Source organism: Xenopus laevis, chromosome 2L, assembly GCF_017654675.1.
Source record: "Xenopus laevis strain J_2021 chromosome 2L, Xenopus_laevis_v10.1, whole genome shotgun sequence".
NCBI classification, from domain to species: Eukaryota; Metazoa; Chordata; class Amphibia; order Anura; family Pipidae; genus Xenopus; species Xenopus laevis.
This window is the reverse complement of record NC_054373.1, coordinates 174168340-174193672: the sequence shown is the minus strand read 5'-3', so window position 1 is coordinate 174193672 and position 25333 is coordinate 174168340. Positions and strand designations below refer to the sequence as shown.

At 41.0% G+C, this 25333-nt stretch overlaps 1 protein-coding gene across 1 annotated transcript in view; it reads right to left on the bottom strand.

Annotated features, from left to right (window-relative positions):
• Positions 1-15908, bottom strand: part of maml2.L (mastermind like transcriptional coactivator 2 L homeolog) — a 116923-nt gene extending 101015 nt beyond the window's left edge. Inside the window, exons 1-2 of the mRNA XM_018247769.2 lie at positions 15037-15908; positions 10177-10707 (exon numbers count right to left, since the gene is read on the bottom strand). Coding sequence (XP_018103258.1) covers positions 10177-10605 — 429 coding nt within the window. The 5' untranslated portion in view covers positions 10606-10707; positions 15037-15908. The remainder of the gene's footprint in view (positions 1-10176; positions 10708-15036) is intronic.
• Between the last annotated feature and the right edge of the window lie 9425 nt (positions 15909-25333).

Genomic DNA, 25333 nt, shown 5'->3' with positions numbered 1-25333 from the left:
AGAGGCCTGAATAGAAAGAGGAGTAGTTAAAAGTAACAATAACAATACATGTGCAGCCTTACAGAGCATTTGTTTTTTTAGATGGGTTCAGTGACCCCCACTGGAAAGAGTCAAAAAAGGAAGGCAAAAAAAATATATATATAAATAATAACTGATAAAGTTTGATTGAAAAGTTGCTTAGAATTGGCCTTTCTAAAAGTGAACCAACCCTTTAATGGGAATTATGACACATTAGGAAACCTATGTTAGATGAAGAGAATGCTGGAGCCTTGTCTACCAGGGAGACAATGGAAATTTAGGTAATGTGATTCTAACACAACAGGAAGCCTATGTTCGGTGATGAAGAAGTCTGTGTCCTGCATAGCAGAGAGACAATGCATATTCAAAGTGACTCATTCAGTCCAAATCCATTTCTCTAAAAACATTCACATTTACTCTTCCAAATTGAAAATAGCAGAAATCGGTAGTTTACATGGCGGATAAAGTGCGTACCTTTATGAGAGACAGTGACAGTTTAGTGTAAGTGATTATAACACAATTAGGGATGCACCGAATCCACTATTTTGGATTCGGCTGAACCCCCGAATCCCCTGAAAGATTCGGCCGAATACCGAACCGAAAGCTAATTTGCATATGCAAATTAGGGGTTGGAAGGGGAAAATATTTTTTTACTTCTTATTTGTGACAAAAGTCATGTTATTTCCCTCCCCACCCATAATTTGCATATGCAAATCAGGACTCGGATTCGGTTCGACCAGGCAGAAGGATTCAGCAGGATCCGAATCTTGCTGAAAAAGGCCGAATCCTGGCCGAATCCCAAACCAAATCCTGGATTCGGTGCATTCCTAAACAAAATAGGAAACCTATGGTTGGTGATGAGGAAACCTGTGTCCTGCCTACCAGATTATGGTTAAACAGCAAACTGAGCCAATGTCTCTTGTTTGACTTAACTCGCTGCTATAAAGGAAAATAGAATCACAGTCAAAAAAGTTGACAGGAAGGAAGTAGCTGCAGGCAGGTGAGTACCAGGAAATAGCTTCCCCCAGGCAAACAGGAAGAGTGATTTGTACTTGTTTCATAGCTAGAGAAGTTCACTAGTGTACTCCACTATGTTCAGGCACAGACTCATTAACCTTTGCATAGTGATGAATGCATAGAACTGCCCCCATTAATCTCTCCGGCCCTGTGTTCGTTTGTTGAGCCGACACTTAAGTAATTATTTTTATTTTTGGGCTACTATTTATAGCATCTTTCCATGCCCAATAAATACAGGCCTTGGGGGAAAGCAGGAAATGACAGGGATTTATTAATGGAAACTATTGGTAAAAAGAACATGTGGGTGAAACTTGTGCCTGCAAGATTTTTTTTCACAGGGTGAGAGAGGGGATGAGCTTATATATGTTAGATATGGGGGTTTATAAAGTGGGCTGGTGATGGGGCCCTCCAGCTTATGCTGAGCTACAGCTTGTATTGATAGAAGAAAAGAAAGAAAGGATAGATAGATGACAGATACACAGATATACAGATGATAGAAATAGATAAGATATGATATATGTTTATATATACATATAGATGTTAGATAGATATAGACAGATGATACATAGATACAGACATGAGAGACGATAGAAACAAAACCTCCCAAAAAAGACCCAACAGCCATTTATAATTATACAGTTATTAGTTCTCCTATGGATAGCCTTCTATTTAAACTTTCTACACCCAACATTTTACTCCTGTCCCCGGGAGATGGGTGTTAAACAATGTACTATACAGTATTAGACCCCCAATTAACTTTTAAAATCCATACAGTCCATAATTAGAATATATATATAAAAAAGATGGTACTACCATGACACTTAGGGAGTTATTCATTGAGGATCGAGTTGTGTTTTCCACGAAAATACAAGTTTTTGAGTTTATTTTTTTTTTTTCAAAATTCACATTTCTGGGTTAAAAAAACTGGAATTTTTAGAGAATCCAAAAATACCTGTCAGGTCATGGGTTGTGGCCGAAAACTCGATCAATTCAAGTTCTTTCCCACCGACAACTCAATCAATTTGAATTTTTGGGTTCTTAACCCCAAACTCGATGATTCAAGTTTTTTCCATTTGAGTTTTTTTTTTAAAAAAAAAATTTAATTTTTTTTTCGAGTTGTGCGTTCATTCAAGGTATACAAAACTCTAAAATTCGACCTTTGAAAAATAACCCCCTTATTAGACTCCTTCACCAGATCAACTTTACCCTAACTGAAGGCCTACAACAAAGCAAGTGCCAACTCAGAGAGCCCCAGACCTTTATAGACTAGCAATTGGTTCTAAGCCGTCTATCACAAAGGCCAACACATGCTTATAATAGTCAACACTCACGACTGAGCCTTTAGAAAAAAATCCCAACTGAAATTACAATTAGGGAGACAGGTGTCTGTAAACAAAACTAAATTAGTGTTGGCTCCTTCCATTTTAACTAAAACCATATTGGTGGCTCCCCTTCCAAAGAGCCCTTGTGTAGCTGCCCCTGTTCTAATAAATAAATAAATAAATACTATTTCCCCAATAAAAAACACACTGCCCTTAAGCACATGGAAGTTTAGGGCTATATTTTAAGCCGCCTGCAAGTTAAGAAACCGTATATGTGCGTAAGGTGAGTTGTAGTACAAATACATTCTAGCAACACTGATCCATTATTCTCAGTGTCCCAAACACAGTAGTGTTGATGCCAGTGGAAATTACGATTTTCTTTCCAGAGGAGAGAAGTATAAAGTATCTCCATATGGACTTGACACAAACTGGGCAAAACATCCTTATTTATTAGCTGTTTTTAACTTGCGCTTATGCCAGTTTACTAAATGGAAGAAACTAATCCAGAAAAACATGGGGTTAGGTCAGTATGTGGCCAACAGGGCCCTGACCAACTGAAAGGACTTCAGCAGATGGAGCCCTTTCTAGAAGGGCATCTGACCCATTTGTTGTACCCTGCCAATATGACTCACTCATTTCTTATAGAAAGGAATTCTGGAACTGTTTTAGAACCCCCTTTTTATGCCAATGAGGAAACCATTAAATCCCACCTATCATCTGCACTGTAGCTCCTGGGAGTTCTCCTGCAAACAGGTCACCAATAAGAACGGTCAAGGGGATCGCAACAGTGAACCTTTAATGGAGGTGGTTGCCAAGCAATGGCTATGCAGTAAAGAGGTCCACCACTGGTGTGAACACCTGTAAGCTAGACTGTGTCTGCTGGGAACAAAGATGGCTTGTTATAGGATGAGGAGTTAACCCAACATGAATACCAGATGAAAGTTGGACAAGATTGTCGTCTGACACCATTTTAGTTAGACCCCAACATCCTAGCATCACCACCACCACCGCCGGCCATTTCTAGTGTCTGAAGTTGGTTCTAATTCTCTCAACATGTTCCTAAAAGCAAGTGCAATGGACGCTTGGATCACTTACAATCAAAACACAACATAAGTTTGAATGCATAACTTAGCAGTAAAGAGGCCCAGCATTGGTGTGAGCATCTGTAAGTTAGTATGCGTCTACTGGGAACTAAGATGGCTTGATATAGGATGAGTAGTGGACCAAACATGAAAACCACAGCTGGACCAAATTGTCTTCTCAAACCATGTTAGTCAGACCCCAACCTCCTAGCAGCACCACCACCTGTCCATTTCTGCTGTCCTAAGTTGGTCGTGATGCTCCCCACATGTTTCTAAATGTGAGTGCATTGGGCGCTTGTATCACTTCCAATCAAAACACAACGTACAATTTGAATGTATAGCCTGGTCAGTCAAATGAACTTCTACGATGCGTTAGCATACGGTGCGTTACTGACTAAACTAACATTCACATGATGTTGCTAGAAACCCCTCAAAACCCATTGCTTGGCAGGGGTTTAAACATTTTACCTAAATTTTCTCTTCAAGTTTAATGGCTTAAGCGTAGACCTTAATATACTATATATCATCGATATACGTGATGCTTGAATGAGTGGCACCAGCTGCTAGAGGGTGTGCATAGGCAAGCGGTTGAAGGTCCATATCATACGAAACCATAATTTCTCTTCCATTTACGGTCTTCAATTATTTGTAACTTGAAAATTCTGTGATCAAAGAGCAGGGCAAGCTCTGAATAATACTCAATTCATGAAAAAAACCATCCCTTCCAACAAATATAAGAAATCTGGTTTGTTTTGATTGCTGGCCCCAAGGAGATGCAGCCTTCCAAAAGTACAGTTATGTGTCTCCCTTTATTACCATCAGTCCTGGAAGAACAAAAGGTGAAAAAGTTTTCTCATGTTCCTGTACCTCTGAAGCAGTTAAACAGCAGCCTTGGCTCATGCAAGTAAACTATTGCGTTTTGGATTCAGGCTCTGGTTTTCCACAAAGCTTTTGGTGCCTGAACTCGAACAAACGGGGCTCCAGCCTTTGAAGAGGACCCTTGGTTGGAAAATGTTCCTGATATTATACTTACTGATAACGGTTATATAATACAGACAAAAAAAACAGAAATAAGCTTGGGGGTGCATCCATACCTATATTAATGTTGTAGGTTAGGGATGTGTAACCCAATGGTTTAACTAGTGCCCCACAGAAAACATGTGTATGGTCTTGTGGAAGCTCATCTAAAATGTACTGCAACTATGCTTCAGCTAGGGTCCTCCTAAACCGTTGTGGTCTTCAGCAGATACCAGATAACATACCCATATTGTCCATAAGTCCTTTTTTCAACCTGTGGTGATCTAGCTGTTGAACTGCAGCAGTCAATAACAGTTGCCAAACAAACAACATGAATAGCCACACTTCAGAAATAGCCTCTATGATGTTCCTTGGCCCCTTGAATACTTTATGAGCCACTTCTAATTCTTCAGTGTGCACCAAAGTCCCCCCGTCCCTGTGCAGTGAAAGCAAATTAAAAAAAACAGATGTCATTATTGCATGTGGCCATGTCTGCTGAACAGTGCATGGACACTACATGGAGGTTATGGGTCTGGTCCCTTCTTAAGAAGATTCTTGGATGTGTGGTGCAATGCTTTTAAGGTTGCTCGGCCAGTCCATTCGATTTATCAGTACTAGTTGTGGAATATCATGATCTGGATGAATAAACACTTTCAAAGACATAAGGCTAGTCAAAAGAAAGAGCACCCCATTTACTAGAAGTCAGCAACATATACAAGACCTTATTAATTAATGTCAGACAATTAAAGGTTAAAGGTTGGCACCAGGCCTAGTAAGACACCGGAACTTATCAGATGTTTGCTTTGAAACCGGTGGTTCTCCTGTAACTGCAAGCTGTTGTGGAATACTAGACTTCGTAGAAATTATGTATGAAAAGATCAGCAAAGTTTTGGGAGAAGAGACAATGGAGGATTGACCATTCCAAATTGTTTCATTTTAATAAAAAGGGACTTTTCTTCTGAGCCTGAAGCACCAGTCGTATCGACTAAAATGAAATTCAGAGCCGTGACTTGTATTACACTCTATAGACTCAGAGATGCCAACCAGGAACCCAAAGTCCAGGTGCATCTTGGCAAACCCTGCCTAACCCACCCCCTTGTCTGCCTTGGTCATGCCCCTGCTCCACAACCCAGTCATGGCCTGTCTCCTTCCTTGCTCCCCAGCTTCAGATGATAATGGAGGACTTTGGGTGATGATTCTATACAGTGGAAAAATTCCCTCTACTATGACTGAAATCACAGCTTATCTGTGAAGTGTAATCACTCTCTGGTCATCCACAGGTTCTCCAACAGAAGAAGCAGACCAGGACCTCCTCTGAAGCAAATTTCTTTGGTGCAGGTAAGTTAGATCTTGGGTGCAAATTACAAATTACAGTGGGTAACGGACCTGTTACTACAGGTGGGTTGACATGTCTGAGGATCCCTTTTATTCTCTCACATCTGTATCATCTGGTGAAAAGTTCCATTCTGGTAGTGGAAATGATGAGGAAATTGCACCAAATCACATGGAATAGCGGGTCATAGTGCTGTATTTTGCTAAATACCAACCACAGAACTAATTAGTATAGAATCATATCTACTGTCTCGTACACTTAATGACCCTCATATCTTATTTTATAGTCTTTACAAATGTTCCATTGAAGCACAAACCTACAACTACAGGTAATGGCCTGAAACGAGCAAGACGGTGTCTGTACAGCTCCGACACACAAGCAAGTTACACATCTCCCTTCCCGGTCTCTCCGAAGCAACGGATATTGGTTGAAATGGAATGTATAAATAAATTAATCATGCTTAGTTAACTCAGCATAATGCACAGTCTTTCATTCGACCACCCTTTTTTATTTCCAAATTTGCAATGTTCAGCTTTTTAATGCTTCTGTGACCATATGCGGGCAATTATTTGGATTTCTAAACGGCAACACTGCCAAGGGTAGGGGGTGATCTCAGGCATGTAATCTCATTTGTGTAATAAATCAGTTGGTTCATTTTGGGATAACAATGATTGTACAGTGCTGAACAGTTGTGGAAACATTTTCTGTATCTAGCCCTCTGAAGTAGAACTTTGCATCCGGGACTTCAAAGCAGAAAACAAAAATATTCAAGGCTGCTTTGAGCGCTGGCAGGGCCTGGGGCAAAATAATCCATAGGGGTCTACTTTATTCATAAAGCATAAACTCTGAACTATGACACTTCAGCAATTGTTGTGCTATAATAATTAGCACAGCTATTATGCCACTGCTACTACAGGCACCATCTCTCCCTACTATCCCACAGTCACACTCCCTTCCCAGAGACTATTATCCCACTGTTACTATAGGCACCATCTCTCCTTACTATACCTGCTATCCCACAGTCACATTCCCTTCCCAGAGACTATTATCCCACTGTTACTATAGACACCATCTCTCCCTACTATACCTGCTATCCCACAGTCACATTCCCTTCCCAGAGACTATTATCCCACTGTTACTATAGACACCATCTCTCCCTACTATACCTGCTATCCCACAGTCACATTCCCTTCCCAGAGACTATTATCCCACTGTTACTATAGACACCATCTCTCCCTACTATTCCTGCTATCCCACAGTCACACTCCCTTCCCAGAGACTATTATCCCACTGTTACTATAGGCACCATCTCTCCCTACTATACCTGCTATCCCACAGTCACACTCCCTTCCCAAAGACTGTTATCCCACTGTTACTATTGGCAGGGGCGGAACTACCGGGGGAGCAGGGGATGCGAGCGGGCAAGGGCCTGCACCCCCTCAGGGCCCCCCGGCAGTCCACGCGCCGCGCATATCCCGACCAGTTCCGGGTTTACGGAGGGGGGCGGGGGGCCCGGCTGCGCGTCCTGCGCCAGGGCCCGCCCCCCTCTAGTTCCGTTTCTGACTATTGGCACCATCTCTCCCTACTATACCTTCTATCCCACAGTCACACTCCCTTCCCAGAGGCTATTATCCACTGTTACTATAGACACCATCTCTCCCTACTATACCTGCTATCCCACAGTCACATTCCCTTCCCAGAGACTATTATCCACTGTTACTTTAGGCACCATCTCTCCCTACTATACCTGCTATCCCACAGTCACACTCCCTTCCCAGAGACTATTATCCACTGCTACTATGGGCACCATCTCTCCCTACTATACCTGCTATCCCACAGTCACACTCCCTTCCCAGAGACTATTATCCACTGTTACTATAGACACCATCTCTCCCTACTATACCTGCTATCCCACAGTCACACTCCCTTCCCAGAGACTATTATCCACTGTTACTATAGGCACCATCTCTCCCTACTATACCTGCTATCCCACAGTCACACTCCCTTCCCAGAGACTATTATCCACTGTTACTATAGGCACCATCTCTCCCTACTATACCTGCTATCCCACAGTCACACTCCCTTCCCAGAGACTATTATCCACTGTTACTATAGGCACCATCTCTACCTACTATACCTGCTATCCCACAGCCACAGCCAAATTAAATCAATAAATTAAATTCAAGATTCTGGGTCTAATCTTCACTTTCTACCATGTGCATTTCCCCTTTTCTACCCTGTGTAGACTATCAGCTAGCAATTAGCTCAACATCAGCATGATGGTTCATCTTATCAGGTATATGAGGAAATAGTAAGTTTATTTCAGGCCCCAAGTGAGTAAGAACAAAACTTGGGCCAGAAAACTCCATTCTGAAGCCCATGTCATCTAACTAACCACATCATTCCAGTTTGTTTGTAAGACTCACACCACTGGAGAACAGAGAAGTACCAGAATGGCCTCCTCCATGGAATGAAATCATTGTGGGGTCTGCGGACGCCTCTCCCTAATGTTATGTTGAAGGGACAGGGATGGGAGAAGAGAAATGTCTTCTCTAACTAAACAAAAGAAGTGTTTGTTTCAATTTGGTCAGCGAGTACAATTACTGTGGATCCCTTTTAAGCACTTTATATATCTATAGAATGTTTTCAGGCAAAAAACACAAAATATTCCATATTACGATGCACTTCCTGTTAAAGAAAGCAGACACTTGCAATGAAAGACATTATCTATTAGTTCCCACTTTACATAATCCTCGCATGTAGTTTTATGTGACAGTTTCTTCTGTGACCTCATTAGCGAGGTTTCGCCTCAGATCTGTTATGACTACGTCACATTCCATTAATCAGACTTTGCTCGTCACAAACGACGCAGCACTAACGAATCTGGAGTGTTGACTTCAACTCATAAAAAAGTGTTCCCAGGGCATCAGTAAAGCGTCATACCTACCAGTTGTGTTTCTTCATTCAGAAACAGTTACCATATGCTTTAAATATTTGTACGGTGAGGTTTTCGGGCCAAACTGACCGCGAACAGCCTTTCGGCCTTGAAAGGGTTTCCTATAAAACTCAGTGTAGCGGGGGCTGACGTGAAACATGTAAACAAAGACGTCTTACTGGAATTCTCACAGTTTGCTGAAATCCACAGGCTTGTACACCAGATACAAGAACATAAGAAACATAAATGGGTTGAGAATATTAACCACAAACTGACCATTTATTCACCAGGAAAAATCACCCAAATTCTCAGCCTATATTCTTTCTAGCTGGAACCTGATACAAGTTGGTTGCACCTTCTCACCATTGTTACAGGCCAACCACATGACCTATTAAAGGGGTTGCTCACCTTTAAATTAACTTTTCGTATGATGTAGAGAGTGATATTCTGAGACAATTTGCATTTGGTTTTCACATTTTTTTTTATTTGTGGTTTTTGCGTTATTTAACTTTTTATTCAGCAGCTCTCCAGTTTGCAATTTCAGCAGCTATCTGGTTGCTGGGGCCCAATTTAACTTAGCAACCAGGCAGTGGTGTGAATAAGAGACCAGAACATGAATAGAGGAGAGGCCTAACCAGGGTCAACGGGACACCGGGAAAAAACCCGGTGGGCCCAGCTCTTTTGGAATGGGGGGCCTGGGGCCCACCGGGGCTACTGCCCCAGGGACCGCCCCCGTGCATGCACGCAGGGCCGTGTTTGTGCGCATACATGCTGCACCGAGTATGTGTGCAATTTTTTTGCCGTGACCGCCCTACAAAGGGAGGTCATGGCATGAAGAAGTGGATATGGGTGCGGCTCTGGGCCGGCAGGGCCCACAAACACCAGAGGTCCACTGGGGTTTTTCCCGGGGTCCTGTCAGCCCAGTCCAATCCTGCCACCAACCCAGACCAGCTCCTGCACTCCCTCTTCTTTCCGGTCGCATTGCAGTGCCAGAAAAACGTACGCCAAAGAGCTGCTGGGGGGCCTGGGGTATGGTGTTAAGGGATCGTGTTGGGGGATGGTGTGGGGGGATGGTGTGGGGGGCCCTGAGGCTGCAAGCCCGGTGGGACCTGGGCCCTTCAAACCGACACTCGGCCTAACTAGAAAGATAAGGAATGCAAAGTAACAATAACTATAAAATTGTAGCTTTACAGAGCAATTGTTTTTGGTGGCGGGGGTCAGTGACCCCCATTTGAAAGCTGTAAAGAGTCAGAAGAGGAAGGCAAATAATTGTGTAAAAATCAAGACCAACTGAAAGGTTGCAAAGAACGGGCCATTCTATAACATACTAAACGTTAACCTGAACGTGAACCACCCCTTTAAGAAAAAAACGTTAGGCCGAGAGAGCCTTCCATCTTTTAATGATTAAATGGAGTTTAAATGGAGAACAAGAAGCACAAAGATGTAACTTACTGCGATGAGAGCGGAGTTCCTCTGGTTCAGCCCGTTAGAAGAGTGAGGTTGTTGGTTCCCATTGATTTCCTTCCCTTCGGTTCTCTGCAGGTGCTGCTGCTGCTGCTGATGATGGTGGTAGTCAGGTGGTGGGGCACAAGTGCTCTTGTTGTGTTTGTTGTTCTTCCTGGGGCCCTGCCCGTGTTGCACTAGAGTCAGCAAGTGTAGTGTGTTCTCTCGCTCCCTGTCTGAGCTCTCTGCCCGACTCCGCTCATAACGACCCTCACAATTCAAGTGATGCTGGCGGCACACGGCAATCCGAGCCCTCAGGCGCTCTACAATGGCGCTGTGAATACGGGGAGTGACTGACCCGCCCCCGAGGAGCCCAGCGCCTGCAACACCTATTCCAAGGTTACCTGCTGGGGCTTGTGGGGGAGCCGTTTCCCCCATTCTCTTTATACTGTAAGGAGGCACTTTAGTAGATAAGAAGGAGTGCAGTTTTTTTTCTCAATGGTGCTGCCACATGAGTTCCAAAAATATCACTGGAAACAACTGTCAAAAGAAAAAAATATATATATAAAAATATAAAACCTTTCCCTCTCCATATTTCTAGTACATTGGGTACATTAAAACACTGGTGAAGCAGCACAGCCATCGGTATCCAATCAGAGGTGCTGTACAATTTAAAGGGGTATCGACCAATTTAAATTGATCTTTCCTCTGTTGTTCCCAGGATCTGTTGTCCTGGGTTTTCTCAGCAGTACAGTTGGCTTCAAGGGGTTGTTCACCTTTGAGTTAACTTTTAGTATGATGTAGAGAGTGATATTCTGAGACAATTTGCAATCGGTTTTCATTTTTTATTATTTGCGGTTTTTGAGTTATTTAGCTTTTTATTCAGCAGCTCTCCAGTTTGCAATTTCATCAATATGGTTGCTAGGGTCCAAGTTACCATAGCAACCATGAGCTGATATGAATAAGAGTGGAACATGAATAGGAGAGGACTGAATAGAAAGATGAGTAATAAAAAGTAGCAATAATAATAAATGTGTAGCCTTACAGAGCATTTGTTTTAAGATGGGGTCAGTGACCCCCATTTGAAAGCTAGAAAGAATCAGAATATGGCAAATAAATAAATAATGAAGACCAATTGAAAAGTTACTTAGAAATGCCCAATCTGTAACATACTAAAAGAAAACTTAAAGATGAACCACTGCTTTAACTTTTAGTATGATGTAGAGAGTGATATTCTGAGACAATTTACAATTGGTTTTCATTTTTTTATTATTTGTGTTTTTTGAGTTATTTAGTTTTTATTCAGCAGCTCTCTATAACTTTTAGTATGTTATAGAATGGCCAATTCTAAGCAATATTTCAATTGTTGTTAATTTTTTATAGCTTTTTAAATTATTTTCCCTATTCTTCTAACTCTTTCCAGCTTTCAAATGGGGGTGGGGGGTCACTGACCCCATCTAAAAAACCAAATGCTCTGCAAGGCTTCAAATTTGATAGGTATTGTTACTATTTATTACTGATCTTTCTAATACAGACCTTCTCCTATTCATATTCCAGTCTCTAATTCAAATCAATGCATGGTTGCTAGGGTTTTGGGACCCTAGCAACCGGATTACTGAAATTCCAAACTGGAGAGCAGCTAAATTAAAAGCTAAATAACTCAAAAACCACATGTAATAAAAAATGAAAATCAATTGCAAATTGTCTCAGAATATCACGGTCTACATCATACTAAATGTTAATTTAAAAGGAGAACAAACGATTTAAAGGGCATGTAAAAACTACAAACTAATATCCAACTTTTACTTTCTTTAATGAAAAAGAAACCTATCTCCAATATACTTTAATTAAAAAATGTGTACCGTTTTTATAAGAAATCCGTATGCAGTGAAATTCTCCCTTCATTTACTGCTGTGGATAGGAATTGTCAGACGGTCCCTAACTGCTCTGCAGGGAAACAATCATACTTATGAACAGCAGGGGGAGCCCCCACCTTACTTCCCAGCCATGCAGAACTCAAGCAGCTTTGTTTATGATGATCCCTAAGCAGCCAAGACCACACTGAGCATGTGCACAGTCTTAGTCTTGCAAAGATGTTTAACAAAGTTACAAGATGGTGACCCCCTGTAGCCAACTTTGAAAACATAAATTATTTGTTTGATTAGGCTTGTGGTGCAGTAAGTTCATGTTTATATTTAGTATACAAAATACAGCATTTCTAGCCTTACTCTATTTTACACTTTACATGCCCTTTAAAGATCAGAGGTAGTGAATAGATTTGCCTATTACGAATTCGCGGCGAATTTACACATTTTGCCGCTGGCGAATAAATTTGCGAATCGCCGGTGAAAATTTGCCTGAAAAATTTCCAAAACTGAGAAAATTCTCAAAAAAATAGTGAAAATTTTGGACCCGCGCCAGAAAAGTCGCTCGCATCAAAATCTCACACGTCAACACTATTCGGACGCCCATTGACTTTAATGCCAGCGTCAAAATTGATGCGAGCGACTTTTCGGACACGCGTCCAAAATTGGACTCTGAACAAAAAGTTTTGTTCAGAGACAAAACGAGCGATATGTCGCCGCGATTTGCTTTCTAAAAACGTTGGTGACAAATTTGGATTTTCAAGATTTTTTGGGAATTTTTCGTGAAATTCGCAAAATTTTTTCGGGCAAAGTGAAATGGGAGAAATTCACTAATCATTAGACCACAAAAAAGGTGCATTGTTATCAAATAGGTCCAAACATCGCGATTGCCACTGGGAATGATCTATCATTGCCAAGCTGCGGTTTCCCATGGAAATCTTTGGGGTGCTATAGATTATTCTCCCATTCTTCCTGCCTACAACAGCTGCTCTGCACAGGGGCTACATATTACAGAAATCCGAGTGATTTATTCTAGATCTCACCCCTCTAAAGAAGCGACTGCTCATCATGATAAACACTTGGTCATGTCAAATTGAAATAAAGTCTGCTCCATCCTTGTGTTTAGAAGTGAACAGGGAACAGACCACGATCCTTCCATCTTCACTTTCTATTGATTAACATATTTAATTGTTGTGTCTGTATCTCCCCCCATAGCCAGACCACCTGCGGCCCTTCAGTTGCCAGGGGAATTGTAGTTCAGCGGCAGCTGAAAGAGGAAAATATGCAAATCTCTATGGACTGCTGGCAGCCTGCGGATATATCCCATACAAGATAAGAATCCTCAGCTGCATGTTGATACAAGGAAATTGATTTTAAAGGTTTTGTTCACCTTCCAAACACTTTTTTTCAGTTCAGTTGTTTTCAGATTGTTCCCCAGACTTCTTTTTCAGTTACTTTCCATTATTTATTTTTTACCGGTTTTTCCAGAATCTAAATTTAAAGCCGAATGTTCGTGTTTCTGGTGTTTGAGTCTGGCAGCTCAGTAATTCAGGTGCAGATTGTGAACTGCTACAATTTTGCAACATTGAGGGGCAGATTTATCAAAGGTCGAGGTGAATTTTCGAATGAAAAAAATTAGAATTTCGAGCTATTTTTCGTGTACTTCGACTAGGGAATAGTCCAAATTCGATTCAAATTTGAAAATTAGAATATCGAAATTTATCATGTACTGTCTCCTTAAAAATTCAACTTCAACCATTCATCATCTAAAACCTGCCGAATTGCTGTTTTAGGGTAGGACTATTATCCGACGCACTGCGACAAAAATAAGATAAGTGATAAAAACGCATTGCGCTGCGTCTGCATCCAACAGTCGTGTCGAATCAACGCTGCGACGCCATGCAACAATTCCATCACTTACCTTATTTTTGTCGTATGCGACGCGCCGGAATCGTTTCTGTAGTTCTACCCTTAGCCTATGGGGGACCTCCTAGAACCTATTTTGAGTCAATTGGTGGACTTTGAAAAATCAAAGTTTTTTGGGGGAAAAACTTAGAATCGAATTCGATCGATTACGCTATTAATCTGATTAGAACGATTGAAAACAGATCTATTCGACCCAAAAAAACTTTGACTTAATTTCGGCTTCTCTTTTTGAATTCAAATTTCGAAGTTTTTTCAATTCGAAACTCGACCCTTGATGAATATGCCCCTGAGTTGATACATTTCTCAGCAGCATCTCTGGAGTATTAGCAACTATTGTATCAATTCTAACAGCTGCCTTGAATGAGTCAGCAGCGACAAAGATAAGAAATGTATCAACTAAAAGTATTCATTTAGAACAGTTTATAGGGTCGGCGACCCCCCCCCTCCCAGAGCTGCTTTAGAAGGTGAAAAATGACACTTCAATATTAGAAAAACAGTGACACATAGAAAATAGAAAGTAATTGGAAAAAGTCGTTATTTCTGGTGATCTATCGGAAAACAAGTAGTTGTTTGAAGGGGAATAAACCCTTAAGGGCAGGGGCACACGGGCAAATTCGGGGAGATTTAGTCACTTCTTCTTCGGGGCGACAATCTCTCCGAACTGCCTTCCGCCTGCTAAAATGAAAAATCGCCTGCGGCAATGCACTTGTGGCGCTTCGAATTCCCCCGAAGTTGAGGCAACTTCGGAAATCGAAGTGCCGCAAGTGCCATTGCGCTGGCGTTTTCTCATTATAGCAGGCGGAAGGCAGTTCGGGGGGAGATTGTCGCCCCAAGAAGAGACGATTAGTTGCCAGGCGACTAAATCTCCCCGAATCTGCCCCTGCCGTTAACTGCTTGGATGTGACATTAGATTGCAGAAGTAACAGCAGCAAGATTCGCAGGAGGGCATTGTGATACATTGTGTATTGGATCCTGCAATTCACACGGGCAACTGTATCTGCCTTTTTCAATGAAGTGATCACAAATAAACACTAAAGCAAATGTGGACCGGTCGCTACACATAACCAGTAGTCCTTACCTTGTTAGGGAGCTTCTGGCTGTCCCAGCAGCAATGGGGAAATCAATCAGTTGTTGTTGTAGAGAAACAGCACAGGCTTCCCAGATCTGCAGGGGGGCTGGGTCAGGCTTTTAGTTAGTCCTTTCTCATGCCTGGAATGTGGGTCTGTAGCATGCCAAGCCTTGCCAGAACCAGGATCCAGTAAGTGTAGAGCCCAGCATGGATCAGGGCACCGGCTGGAGTTCCTGTAACTTTTTCTTTTGTTGGAGTGTTATCGGCACACTCTGCTGATTCTGACTGTGCCCAGAGCTTTCCCAAGCACACAGGCGCTCATTGTGTGTCTGTCTGTCCACTGACATTTCTCAGGGACTCTGCTGGCCAATGGAGGCAACTGCATTTATAGAGAGTGTGAAAGACAGAGTGGAAATCACGCCCCCAGCTGGTGGATAGGGAGATTGCAATGACTTCTACTTTTCTTTTAGTTTCTTTAGTCAGAATCTTTGAACTTGATCACGGGTTCGCCACCAATAAGGTGAGTTGAGACACTCGCCTCCGGCGGCAGAGCAAAAATGGCGCTCCTGGTAACTAAGAGCTGACTTTCCGTTTTTCAACCCGGAAATTTCTCTTCTAGTGCAGAGAGCACAAGCGACGTGGACCGACCACGACCCCTTCCGGCGTTGAAAAGGTGAGTGCCGTGGGGAGGCAAAATGAGAGCCGCCTCAGGTGGAAAAATGGACAGGATCGCCCCTGAACTTGATCTTTAAAGGATAAGTAAACCCCACCATATTTTAGCCGTAGTTAGGACATCCTTATAATACAGCACATAACCAGATCATTACCTGATTAACCTTCTCTCCAGTAGGGCAGACTGACTGACCCGATAGTTCTCTCCTCAAGCCAAAGATCAGCTCATCCCGGGGTAAGTGAAATGCTCTCACTGAATTCACAGACCAATACGAAATATGTTGGCGCTATATTAATACATGTTAATAACAATAATAATAATACAGTCCTCAGCCAATGGCATTTTATGCCCACCTCGGAATTAGAACGAGGACCTATCAGATATTGAACAGGCGATTTGGCTGAAAAATAAATATTTCTCCCAATGCCTGGAGAAAAAAATTACTTGTTTGGGATCCTTAATTAATCCTTCAGTCCACCACCTTATGTGGTGCCATCAGACCATACATTTGTAGCTGCTTTCAGGGCCTGCCATTAGAAATCACGGGGGCCCCGCCCACCCCAAGATTCCGCCCACTCCACACAACAGTTAAAAGACCACACAGACATCAGCGCTAAAAAAAGTTAACCCCCCCACACGTTATAAAAAGCTATTGATGGTCAGGGCCCCCTTATAACTGTGGTGCCAAGGCCCCCCTTAAAAATTTTTTAAAAAAATTGGTGGTCAGGCCCCCCCTACAAGTAAAAAAAAAAAAATTGCTGACCAGGGCCCCCCTAAAAGTTAAAATAAAAACATTGGTGCCAGAGCCCCCCCTAACAAGTTAAAAAAATTGGAGCCCCAAAGAATATTTTTTAAAAAAAACATTGGTGGCCAGGGGATTAAAAAAAAACACCCCACAAATTGGTGTTCAGAGGAATTGAACTCATGGCTTCCGGACTTCATTTTGGCTGATTTCGTGACTTCGGGTCTTTTAGTCGCTTCGGGACTTCGGCTTTCTGGCACTTCCACATTTCGGCTGATCGTGACATAGGAAATGGCCACACGGCTTCGGTGCTGTCAACAGGGGCCCGGCTCTTTCAAAAGTGCAGCACTGCCGGGCCTCCCCTTCAGGCCTGGGCCACCTGTACCTCCTGATGGCGACCCTGGCTGCTTTAGGGCTCTTACAGACAAGTGTTTGAAGCTGCGCTCCCCTGAATTTCGTTTTTATGCCTTCAGCCACAGGGGAGCGCAGGAGTAGACGCATTCAGTTTTTTTCAATGGGGCTATACTCACAAAGGCGCATGTAGGCGCCAAATGCAGGTTGAGACGCAACATGCTGCAATTTTCCGGTGTTCGGCGCCTACATACGCCTGTGTGAGTACAGCCCCATTGATAAAAACTGAATGTGTCTACTCCTGCGTTCCCTTGCGGCTGAATGCATAAAAATGGAACGCAGGGGAGCACAGCTTGAAATGATCGTCTGTAAGAGCCCTTATGAATAACTAATTTAGGGATGCACTGAATCCAGGATTTGGTTCGGGATTCGGCCTTTTCCAGCAGGATTTGGACGAATCCTTCTGCCCAGCCGAACCCGAATTTGCATATGCATGACTGTTTGTCACAAAACAAGGAAGTAAAAAATGTTTCCCCCTTCCCACCCCTAATTTACATATGCAAATTAGGATTCAGTTCGGTATTCGGCCTAATCTTTCGCGAAGGATTCGGCCAAATCCAAAATAGTGGATTCGCTGCATCCCTAAACTAATTTGGAGGTGAAATGGCCAATTGTGCCCTTAGAGTGTTATTAATAAGAATTAAGACAGGCCTGGAGCAAGAATCTGGGTACAAGTAGAGGTGTAACTAGAGATACGAGGCCCCTCCCCCTCATGAAGTAATGAAACACTACCCTGACTTACCTTACAACTAGTGCCATATCCCAGTGATCCAGTCTGACCCTGGTTGACAGTATAGAAGGAACTAAGTGCGGGGGGGTGTTCAACAAATCAGGAAGTATCAGTGTGGAGTGTTTCACTAGGAAACATTGCAACAACTACAAAAAAAACCTTGGTCTTTTGCACAAAACTAACAGTTTTCAGGCAGCGCTGAATTACACAATTATTTACCATTATTTACAGATTAAAATATGTACAGGGCCAGTAGCATTCGCAAACAAAGGCAATGCATTTAAAATACTTGTAAAAGCTATTTATACCGACAGACACACATATACAGTGCCTTGCAAAAGTATTCAGATCTATTTTTCCTTTAAAACACACACACACCTCTCTGTTATCCAGAATGCTCGGGACCTGGGGTTTTCGGATAACGGATCTTTCCATAATTTGGATCTTCATGCCTTAAATCTACTAGAAAATCATGTAAACATTAAATAAACCCAATAGGCTGGTGGAAAAAAAAAAATGAAAATCACTTTTAAAAATTTGGATTATTTGGATAAAATACTCTATGGGAGATGGCCTTTCCAGAATTCAGAGCATTCTGGGTAACGGGTTTCCGGATAACGGTTCCCATACCTGTGTGTGTGTGTATATATAGTAAATAAAGTAACCCCTTTTGTAAATCATAAGGATATTATAAGTTAACGACGAGTTTATACAGGTCATGGAACTCAGAGGTTACTTCTAATATCCTTATATTTTGCAACAGGGGGTACTTTATTTATTATAATACACACGTTTCAGTGAGTCATGTGACAGAAATGACATCAGAACTCACCGTTTATAACTGATGACATCAGAACTCACCGTTAATAAGGATATAATTTACAGGATATTCATGGCTTTTGTGTATTTTATATATATATATATATATATATATATATATATATATATATATATATATATATATAGATATATATAGATATATATATCTATATATATCTATATATATATATATATATACACATACATACATACAGCAAGATTCATAAATATTTGGACATTGACATTGACAAAAATTTTAGCTTTTTACAAAACAAAATATAGGAGCTAAATTTATCCAATGACTGAAAGTGCTGACTGGCAGCTTTAACCTGAGGGCATTTACATTCAGATTTATCAAGGGTCGAATTTTCAAATTTAAAAAAACTTCGAGATTCGACCAACCGAAAGTCATTAAAAAAAAAAAAAAATCAAAGTTTTTTTTTTTTTGGCCGAATAGGTCAGTTTTAGTTTGAATAGATCCGTTTTCGATCGAATTCGAAAACGTATGAATCAAAGTAATAGCGCATTCGAATCGTATGAATTTCGTGACTTATGGTGGCCCAACGCATTTCACAACACACTGTGGCACCTGCATCTCATGACAGGGTGATCACTGTAGAAATGATTAATGAGCACTCCATTAACCCCAGACTTGCCAGTAAGATCGCTGAAGAAATGGCCCATGAGAACAAATTAACTCCAGACTTGCCAGTAAGATCACTACAAAAATCGGCATGAGAACGCCATTAACCCCAGACTTGCTAGTAAGATCACTGCAAAAATAGACATGGCAACTCCCATTAACCCCTGACTTGCCAGTAAGATTTCTGCAGAAATGAGCGTATTTGATTTATTCCAGGCTACAGGGAGACTGCGAGCAGAGTCAGCTCTCAGGTGGGGCAGGTGCTGTAAGGTCTCTTCAGACCCCGACCCCCAGTAAGATCACTACAAAAATGGGCATGAGAACTCCATTAACCACAGACTTGCCAGTAAGACCACTACAGAAATGGTCATAAGAAGTTTATTAACCCCAGACTTGCCAGTAAGATCACTACAAAAATGGGCATGAGAACTCCATTAACCCCAGACTTGCCAGTAAGACCACTACAGAAATGGTCATAAGAAGTTTATTAACCCCAGACTTGCCAGTAAGATCACTACAAAAATGGGCTTGAGAACTCCATTAACCCCAGACTTGCCAGTAAGACCACTACAGAAATGGTCATAAGAACTTTATTAACCCCAGACTTGCCAGTAAGATCACTACAAAAATGGCCATGAGAACTCCATTAACCCCAGACTTGCCAGTAAGACCACTACAGAAATGGTCATAAGAAGTTTATTAACCCCAGACTTGCCAGTAAGATCACTACAAAAATGGGCTTGAGAACTCCATTAACCCCAGACTTGCCAGTAAGACCACTACAGAAATGGTCATAAGAACTTTATTAACCCCAGACTTGCCAGTAAGATCACTACAAAAATGGCCATGAGAACTCCATTAACCCCAGACTTGCCAGTAAGACCACTACAGAAATGGTCATAAGAACTTTATTAACCCCAGACTTGCCAGTAAGATCACTACAAAAATGGGCATGAGAACTCCATTAACCCCAGACTTGCCAGTAAGACCACTGCAGAAATGGTCATAAGAACTTTATTAACCCCAGACTTGCCAGTAAGATCACTACAAAAATGGCCATGAGAACTCCATTAACCCCAGACTTGCCAGTAAGACCACTACAGAAATGGTCATAAGAACTTTATTAACCCCAGACTTGCCAGTAAGATCACTACAAAAATGGGCATGAGAACTCCATTAACCCCAGACTTGCCAGTAAGACCACTGCAGAAATGGTCATAAGAACTTTATTAACCCCAGACTTGCCAGTAAGATCACTACAAAAATGGGCATGAGAACTCCATTAACCCCAGACTTGGCAGTAAGACCACTACAGAAATGGTCATAAGAACTTTATTAACCCCAGACTTGCCAGTAAGATCACTACAAAAATGGGCATGAGAACTCCATTAACCCCAGACTTGCCAGTAAGATCACTGCAAAAAGACACATGGGAACTCCTGTTAACCCCTGACTTGCCAGTAAGCTAAACGACATGTGAATTTAACTGCAGCTACACTGTAAATACTGGGAACACCCCAGTTTTGCACCCAACAGGTACAGGCTCATTATTCCTTTGTACATTGCAGGCACCCGCATAAGAAAAGGCCAGGGAGGTATTTAAACTTTGTATATAAACTTCATGATTTGAAGGCAATTCAGTGCTAAATGGAAATCTAACACTAAGATCCAAAATAAAATCACTGAGGGTTGTTTATAGTTTTGTGTATATGGCAGCACTCACAACCCACCCCTCTGTAAATAATCCTGCCCTGTGTAGCGCTCAGCATACATAGTCTTCACGACACATTTGCTGCAGAGGTTTGTGTGGCCTTGGAATATTTAACTATAATTCCCACTCTCTCATTGGTGCACAGTGTCTGGCTTTATGATGTCTTTTATAATATAGGTATAAGACCTGTTATTAAGGATGCTTAATAACAGGTCTCATAACTGTTATTAAGGATGCTTGGGATTTGGAGTTTTCTGGATAAGGGATCTTTCCATAATTTGGATGTTCATCCCTTAAATCTACTAAAAAAAATATTTAAACATTAAATGAACCCATTGGGATTATTTTATCTCCAATAAGGATTAATTATATCTCAGTTGGGATCAAGTACAAGCTACTGTTTTATTATTACAGATATAAGAAAATCATTTTTAAAAATTCAGATTATTTAGACAAAATAGTCTATGGGAGATGGCCTTCCCATAATTCAGAGCTTTCTAGATAATGGGTATCCGGATAACGGATCCTATACCTGTATTTATAGATTTCTGTACAGGCATGGGACCTGTTATCCAGAATGCTTGCAACCTGGGGTTTTCCAGATAACGGATCTTCCTGTAATTTGGATCTTCATACCTTAAGTCTACTCGAAAATTATGTAAACATTAAATAATCCAATAGGCTGGTTTTGCTTCCAATAATAATTAATTATATCTTAGTTGGGATCAATTACAAATTACTGTTTCATTATTAGAGAAAAAGGAAATCATTTTTCAAAATTCAGATAATTTGGATTGATATGGAGTCTATGGGACATAGCCTTCCCATAATTCGGAGCTTTCTAGATAACGGATTTATACCTGTATTTATAAATCTCTGTACAGGTATGGGACCTGTTATCCAGAATGCTTGCAACCTGGGGTTTTGCAGATAACGGATTTTCTGTCATTTGGATCTTCATACCTTAAGTCTACTAGAAAATCATATAAACATTAAATAAACCCAATAGGCTGGTTTTGCTTCCAATAAGGATTAATTATATCTTAGCTGAGTAAAAAGACACTTTTATTATTACAGAGAAAATGGAAACCATAAAATTGAATTATTTGAGTAGAAAGGACTCTGTTGGAGACGGCCTTCCCACCATTCGGAGCTTTCTGGATAACAGGTTTATGGATAATAGATCTTATACCTGTATTGAATTGTTGATGATCCTTCCCGGAGTCTTGTAAAACTATTCAAATCAAGATATTTTCTCTGATTGAAGAAAGTACAGCCCGGCTGTAAGAGGTAAGTCATTAGGTTTTGTATTGAGTCATGCGGCTACAGAAAGATTGGTTAAACCAATGGCATTTCATTTCCAGCAGCTTAGCGGATGCAACATCTTATCATTAATATAAACTAGGAGTCAAAAGGATTGCCACCATGTCCCTATAAAACCATCCACACATAAAATCCTTATGCTGCATGTTGGGGGTTAGAGACCTACAGTGCAGTGTCATTTTTATAACTGATTAGCCATGCAGCAAAATCATTTTATATGTTGACAGCAGGGTCGGACCGGGCTGGTGGGAGACCGGGAAAAAACCCGGAGGGCTCCAGCCCTTATGGGCCCTCAACGGCCCAGTTCTTGCGCCGAACGTTCGAGCATGGGGCCCAGCCTTTCATGGGGCCCTAAAGGTGTGGAACCCAGTGGGCCCCAGTGATCCAGTCTGACCCTGGTTGACAGTATAGAAGGAACTAAGTGCGGGGGGGTGTTCAACAAATCAGGAAGCATCAGTGTGGAGTGTTTCACTAGGAAACATTGCAACAACTACAAAAAAAAAAACTTTGGTCTTTTGCACAAAACTAACAGTTTTCAGGCAGCGCTGTATTACACAATTATTAACAGATTAAAATATGTACAGGGCCAGTAGCATTCGCAAACAAAGGCAATGCATTTAAAATATTCGTAAAAGCTATTTATACAGACAGACACACATATACAGTGCCTTGCAAAAGTATTCAGATCTATTTTTCCTTTAAGGATGCCAGACCCCAAAAGACGTTTAAAGGGGGAAAAAAAATCTCCCCCTTTCTGACATAAACTCATTCTGAGGGGCTTTTATAAAGAGGGGTATGAACACTATTCGGAAAAACTATAAACTACACACACACACACAGAACCTGTTATCCAGAATGCCCTGGACCTGGAGTTTCCAGATAACGGATATTTCCATAATTTAGATCTTCATACCTTAAGGCTACTAGAAAATCATGTAAACATTAAATAAACCCAATAGGCTGGTTTTGCTTCCAATAAGGATTAATTATATCTTAGTTGGGATCAAGTACAAGCTACTGTTTTATTATTACAGAGAAAAAGGAAATCATTTTAACAAATTTGGCTTATTTGGATAAAATGGAGTCTGAGAGACGGCCTTTCCGTTATCCAGAAATAAGCTTTCTGGATAACGGGTTTCCGGGTTAACGGCATATACATACAGCAAGATTCATAAATATTTGGACATTGACAAAAAGTTAATTATTTTAGCTTTTCACAAAACAAAATATAGGAGCTAAATGTATCCAATGACTGAAAGTGCTGACTGCCATCTTTAACCTGAGGGCATTTACATTCAAATTAGGAATTGCAGCACTTTTTACATGTTGGGGCAGATTTATCAAGGGTCGAATTTAAAAAACCTGGAAATTCGACCAGCCGAATAGGTTAGTTTTGGTTTGAATAGATCTGAATTCAAAACGTACAAATCAAAGTAATAGCTCATTCGAATCCTAAGAATCAAAGTTTTTCCCCAAAAAAACCTTTCGATTTTTCAAAGTCTGCCAATTGACTCCAAATAAGGATGTTTTAAAGAGACATGATCAATTTCAATATTCTAATCGAATTTGGACTATTCCCTATTTGAAATACACAAAAATTAGCTCAAAATTCGATTTTTTTTCATTCAGATTTTCACTTCGACCTTTGATAAATCTGCCCTTCTCAAGGGAACAAAAGTAATTACAGAAATTCACATACAAGCCGTTCCCTGGACAGGTGTGGGCAATTCTCTCGTTAATTCATTAACAAATAAGGCTGGAATATGGAGGCTGAGTTCAGCCCCGACCACCGGCAGTAGCCTCCTTCTTCTTTTGCATCTGGAAACCAATGTGTCGACTCTGGAGTGAACAAACTCAGCGGATTCGGCAAAGAAGCACAAGACTTTGCATGTCAAGGCGAAATCTACGGAGTGCGTTTACGCAAGAGCAGAAACTGTGGTTCCGTATGAGAAAGAAGGAGGCTGAGGCAATTCCACCACTCTTTACAGAGATTATACATCAATCACTTCAGTCCAGTAAATCAGGATTTAACGGGCAAGTCAACCTCAAAATAAAAATGTGCCCAATAAAAGAATACACAATTCTAAGCAACTTTCAAATATTTATGTTGTAATAATGTTCAGTGCTTATAAAGTTATTTGTAAAATCAACGGTTACTAAAAGCAGCATTTGCTTAAAGTCTTAGTTCCCCAGCAAAAACAGGTCTGTTTATCGGTTGCCTTGTCTTACATTGTATCAACAGTCTGAACCACCAGTGCAGAGAATAGAAAGGGACAAACACTGCTTTCAATAGCAATACATATACAAATCACTTAAAGAGATACTGACACGAGGAATCAAACCTTTTTTTTTTCCATCTATCATAATATTAGCTTTGCATGCTACACATAATTTTGCTATAAAGTATTGGCCTGATGCTTTTCCATTACTTGTCGGACTCCCTGTGTTCATCCACGAGGGGGCTGCCATATTTACGCAGCAGGAGGCCGTAAGCATTAGAAACTTTAAAGGGGAACTATCGCGAAAAAGAAAAAAATTAAAAGCTTTGGCATACTGAAATGAGAGACTTTCTAAATGCAATTCTGAAATAATCAAGTTTATATTCACTATTCCTCTCTCAGCATCTGTTTCTCTTCATTCTCTCTTCATGCAGCAGTTGGGTGTCAGATATTCATTGACAGTTAGATCCAATATATCTTATAGGGGGGGTCCTTTCCTAGCAGATGTATTAGAGCTCATTCAAATAACTGATTTCAGGACAATCAAAATCTAACAAAATAACTGCCTTTTGCACAAATCCTACATGTAGAGAGACATGATGTCTGGTGATTTTAATAGAGTGAACTCTAATACATCTTCTAGGCAAAAGGAGCCCCCCTATAAGTTATATTGGATCTAACTGTCAATGATTATCTGACACCCAACTGCTGCATAAAGAGAGAATAATGAGAAACAAATGCTGAGAGAAGAATAGTGAAGATTAACTTGATTATTTCAGAAACCATGCAGAATATTCAATTGATTGTATTTAAACAGTTTATTATTTCAGTATTCTACAGCTTATATTAAATGTTCATTTTCACGATAGTTCCCCTTTAACCAACAGGTTGAGATGGGACAGTCATGTTGACAAAACAGTCAGGTTTAGGAACGTTACCGAACAATTACTTACAAAAACAAACCTCTCCGCAAAAAATGATCTACATGACCTATAGGCAACATTCATATTTTAAAAAAAGTCGTTTTTTAGTGTC